General features: G+C 29.4%; 1 protein-coding gene across 1 annotated transcript; it reads left to right on the top strand.

The window, feature by feature from the left end:
* Nucleotides 1–1779: 1779 nt before the first annotated feature.
* LOC112592015 (piggyBac transposable element-derived protein 3-like) lies at nt 1780–3300 on the top strand. The gene is made up of 4 exons (XM_025335978.1): nt 1780–1891; nt 1964–2186; nt 2552–2757; nt 2834–3300. Exons 1-4 carry the CDS (start codon nt 1780–1782, stop codon nt 3298–3300), a joined length of 1008 nt encoding a protein of 335 aa, XP_025191763.1.
* Nucleotides 3301–5005: the final 1705 nt, after the last annotated feature.

Genomic DNA, 5005 nt, shown 5'->3' with positions numbered 1-5005 from the left:
TGGTAATACTTCGTTCAGTTACATTATTCTTTGAAATTAATGTACCATTATCCAAAATATTATCCATGGAACAGCCTTATATGAAAACTAACTTTTAAATTCATAAGTCAAAAATTATTACAGGTAAGATTTAAATTAAAATAAATATAAATTTATTACATGTCATTGCTTCTAAGTAACAATATATGTCAAGAATTCAATTAATTGTTTTCAATGATAAATATTTAAGGTCTTGAAATGATAAACTCATTATCCAATGGCAGTAATCAAGGACTGGTATAAACAATCTTCAACTAAGCAAAAACAATTTGATAACAATAGACAATAAACGTCCTGTTATTATTATAGATAATGTTTAATAAATATTAAAATTAAATAACACAACTCAATTTATAATATATATTTTTGAAAATATACATTTGCATAATGTATGTAATGTACATACTTTTAATTTCTCAAGTTAAAATATATTATTTTTATATACAGAGACTTTAAACTTTTAATTATAACCTTGTTGTTTTAATTTAAAAATTTAAAATCACGCTGTTCAAGAATTTAGTGACATTGTTGACAATTATATTTCTGAACTGAGTTCCGCCTCATATTTGGGCTTCAAATGCGATTTTAGTCAGAACTACAAATGCATACGCGAGTCATTCCACGCAGTTAATCAATCATTTTTCCACCACATCAAACATATTTGTATTTATACTGTTTAACATTCGTCACCTATATTTTAATGCAGACCTGACACAAGACCATCAACAACACGGTATCAAAAATAATAATATTACGAAAATATATTGACTTATATACTCAAAGAGGCATATTACTAGGCTAGAATTTTGAATGCAGTTTGTCATCGTGCAAAATGATAAAAACAAAAATTATAATATGACAACAATTAAATTTGCGATTTTAAAAATGTATAATATAATATAATACAATGTATAATAATATAATATAAATTATAATGTATAAATATATAATTAACATATGTGATGTATAAACAATCATTTTAACCACGCCAATGATTAAATCATTGTCGTCCTAAACTGTAAGTGGGAAGGAAAATGATGTTCATAAATATTTAACTCCTTCAAATCTATGATGAATGTAGTTGAAATACTTTTGAGCCCAAGTGCAATTCGACTACTACCTGCTTTTTACTCGAGTGCAATTCGACTATTACCTTTTTTAAACCCAAGCGCAATTCGACTAAAATAAGTGCAATTCGACCATACCCCTTCAGGTGAACCAGGTTGCAGAGTCATCCAAAATAGCCAGGAAGGATAAGGAGACACAATCGCCATGCTGGTGGGAAGTTTTCACTGTGAAGTGTAATATATTGAGGCATGTAAAATTTCATAAACAAATTAAATTTACATGTGGTGATTGCAAACAAGATTTCACTCGTCGAAGTAATCTGTCCGACCACATTAAGAGCAAACATGATATGTATTTAATTTAATATTATATAGATATCAGATTAGTGATTGATGACTTTAATTATCTAATTTTATATATTTATATATTTCCACAGGCCTCATCAATTAATTTTACTATGTTATAAGCTATACAGTCGAACTTGGTTATCTCGAAATCGTCGATACCTCGAACTTTTACTCCGGTCCCTAGAATTTCCTATTTAAACAATGTAAAAAAATCTTGTTTAACTCGAATATTTTCGTGGATAACTCGAAGTTTTGAGTTTTATTAATAAATATGTATTTGTATAAAATTTCCCTCATTTATCTATAAAGGTAAAACTTCTCTACTATGGCTTCAAAAAAGAATTTGGAAGATCATGAAATTGAATACCTACTTTTTTTAAGACCTCCTGAAGGATCTAAAGATGAATTAGAAGATGTAAATTTAGACGAACTGGTTTGTGAAAATTATGATAATAATGATATATATGATCATAATGATAATTATGATACAATTGACCTTCCTGATCTAGATGAAAATATTTTTGTTCCAAATAATAATTTAGATTCTACTGATTTACCAAACCCTATACTCATTGTTTTACCCAATTCTAATTCTTTAACTTTAAGGCAGCCTTTGGGAAATAGTACTGCAACTGGTGAAGTATCAATAGAGCACACTCCTATTGTTAATAAAACAAATACCTCAAAACGACAAATTAAATCAGTGATTTGGAAAAAACGACCATTTCAAATGTCTCCTAATGAAATTAAATTGAAAGATGACACTTCTCTCCCACATGACCCTTTTTTTAACTTAGAATCTCCCCTAGATTTTTCAACTATTTTTTTTTTCATCTGATCTTATTAAACATATATGTGAAGAATCATTGAGGTATAGCATACAGAAAAATGTAAATAAACCATTTGATATAACTGAAACAGATTTAAAACGATATTTGGGAATATGTCTTATGACTTCAATAAGTATAATTCCTGATATTAGGCAGTATTGGTCTGAACATTTAGAAAATCATGTAATAAAAAACACTGACAGTGAATAATTTTGAAAAAATTAGACAGTTCCTACATTTTTGTAATAATGATGCTTATATTTCTAGAGGACAACCAGGACACGATAGATTGTTTAGAATTAGAACTGTGTTAGAAACTCTTAAAAAAAGATTTCAAACTGTAACTTTAGAAGAGTCACTATCTGTTGATGAGCAATTATGTGCTACTAAAGGAAGACATTTCATGAAGCAGTATATGCCCATGAAACCTCATAAATGGGGCTATAAACTGTTTATTTTAGCAGGTGTTTCAGGTTTTACTTATAACATAGAAATTTAGTGGCCAAGAAAATGACCCTCAATATCGCCTTACTAATGAACCTGATTTAGGTGCAAGTGCCAACTTAGTAGTGAGACTTTGTCGAATTATACCTACTGATAAAAATTATGTAGTATATTTTGACAATTATTATACTTCTTTGGGCCTTTTGGTATACTTAAAAAATATTGGTATCTTGTCACTTAGAGCTGTACGTAGAAATAGATTAAAACAAGTAAAGCTTCCAAATGAAAAAGAATTTATGAAATCTATTAGAGGGTCATCAGTTGAATGTATCACAAAAATACAAAATAATATTATAAGTGCAGTTGTATGGAAAGATAATCGTTTGGTTACTTTATTATCTACATTTGTGGGTGAACAGCCAAAAACTGAAGTTTTAAGGTTTTCAAAATCACAAAAAAAAAGTTTAAATATACCATGTCCAAGTGCTGTAACTGTTTACAATAAACATATGGGAGGGGTAGATTTGTTGGATGCTAATATTGGCAGATACAAAATACTTAAATACACATGAGAAGTAGAAAATGGTATATGAGGTTGTTTTACCATTTACTGCAGGGGTCGGCAACCCGCAGAGCAATTTTTGATGGCCCGCACAAAGGTGGTTAATTTTTGTGTTTTACTTTTGTTCAATAACATTTTTCATATAATTTTCAATATTATATAATTCTTTTTTCTTTATAAATAAAATCTAATCTAACTGTTTCATAATAGCAATACAATTATAAGTATTATATCATAATATGTAATTTTTTTTTTTTAATGTGGCCCTTGATGAACAATTGAAAAAAAAAATGGCTCATGTGGTTAAAAAGGTTGCCGACCCCTGATTTACTGGATACATGTGTAGTGAATGCATTGATTTTGCAAAAGAGAGTTCTTTCTCAAAAAAATGAAAGTAATAAAATTATTACTTTGTCAAAGTTTCGAGAGCTAATAGCTGTGTCTTTGTGCCAAACAGGTAAAAACATAGATAATATAACTCCAACCAGAGGTAGACCTAGTAAAAAGGTTAATATGGTATTTATGGCAGATAGAAAAAAACCTAGAGTAGTGCATACATCAACTATCACTAATCATGAAAGGTATGATTGTGTTAGTCATTGGCCAGTTTGGAATATTACTAGACAAAAATGTCGATATACAAACTGCAAAGGTTTCACATATATAAACTGCAGTAAATGCAAAACATTTATGTGTTTCAATGAAAACAATAGCTGTTTTGTTAGCTATCACACAAACAATACAAATTAGTATTTGTTTTTTTATTATAATTATCTCTGTTATTTTGTTTTTTAGTTACAAAGGGAATTATTATTATTATTATTATTAATATTATTAATATTGATTTCAAAGAATTATTATTTTATTTTTGTTAATGATGGTATACAATATACATTTGAATAAAAACACTTATTTTCAAAAAGTAAATAATATTGTATATTTTTTTCTATATTATGACAAACATACTCCTTGCGCATATGTAACATATATGCTACAATGTAAGAAGTACTTAAGTTTGGTACTTAGAATATAAAAATTGAATTTTAAATTATTTTTTAAAGGTTCTAAGTCTTATACTAAAGGGTGTCCAATAAAGTGCGCAACTTTTGAATCTGCTGTCATTTTTTAAATATTGTGTTTACAGCCCTGTTTTTATCGTTTCTAGTATCTATTTTTACTCCGATTTAATAATCAGTTGTTGTTTTCTGTATTGGTTCAGTCGTCATGGAGCGGTTTACAAATAAACAACGTATTCAGATCGTGAAAACTTATTATCAAAATTATGAAAGTGGGACTGACACGGTAAGGCGACTTCGGGCGATTTTCGGAAGAAATGAAGCACCCAATAAGTTGAAACGGGACTTGAATTATCAAGTCACCGCATCATAAGAACACTAACTCGTTCGGTTTGTATAAATGTAATATAATACGTTTTATTTTCATATACTTAAAATAATAATTACAAATATTTAGGGGCGTTGGAACAAGGTCCTTGATAAGTTAAACAATATTTAGAGAATTCGGTCAGTTTACAATTAATGGGGAAGGAACGGAGGATCGGTTATGGCCCGCTTAAGAAAGTGGCGTCAACACACGATCACCGTCCGGGTAGTGCGAGGCCTAGACAGGCGCGCTTAGGGGGGGACTTTGTTTTTATTGAGCTGGCCCTGTTTTGGACGGCTCTATATCTGGTCCCGATATGGTCAAGTCCTCCG

Source organism: Melanaphis sacchari, unplaced genomic scaffold (assembly GCF_002803265.2).
Source record: "Melanaphis sacchari strain LSU unplaced genomic scaffold, SCAv2.0 Contig1537_pilon_pilon, whole genome shotgun sequence".
In the NCBI taxonomy this organism is placed as follows: domain Eukaryota; kingdom Metazoa; phylum Arthropoda; class Insecta; order Hemiptera; family Aphididae; genus Melanaphis; species Melanaphis sacchari.
Note: the sequence above shows the minus strand (reverse complement) of the source record. Positions and strands in the feature narration are given on the sequence as shown.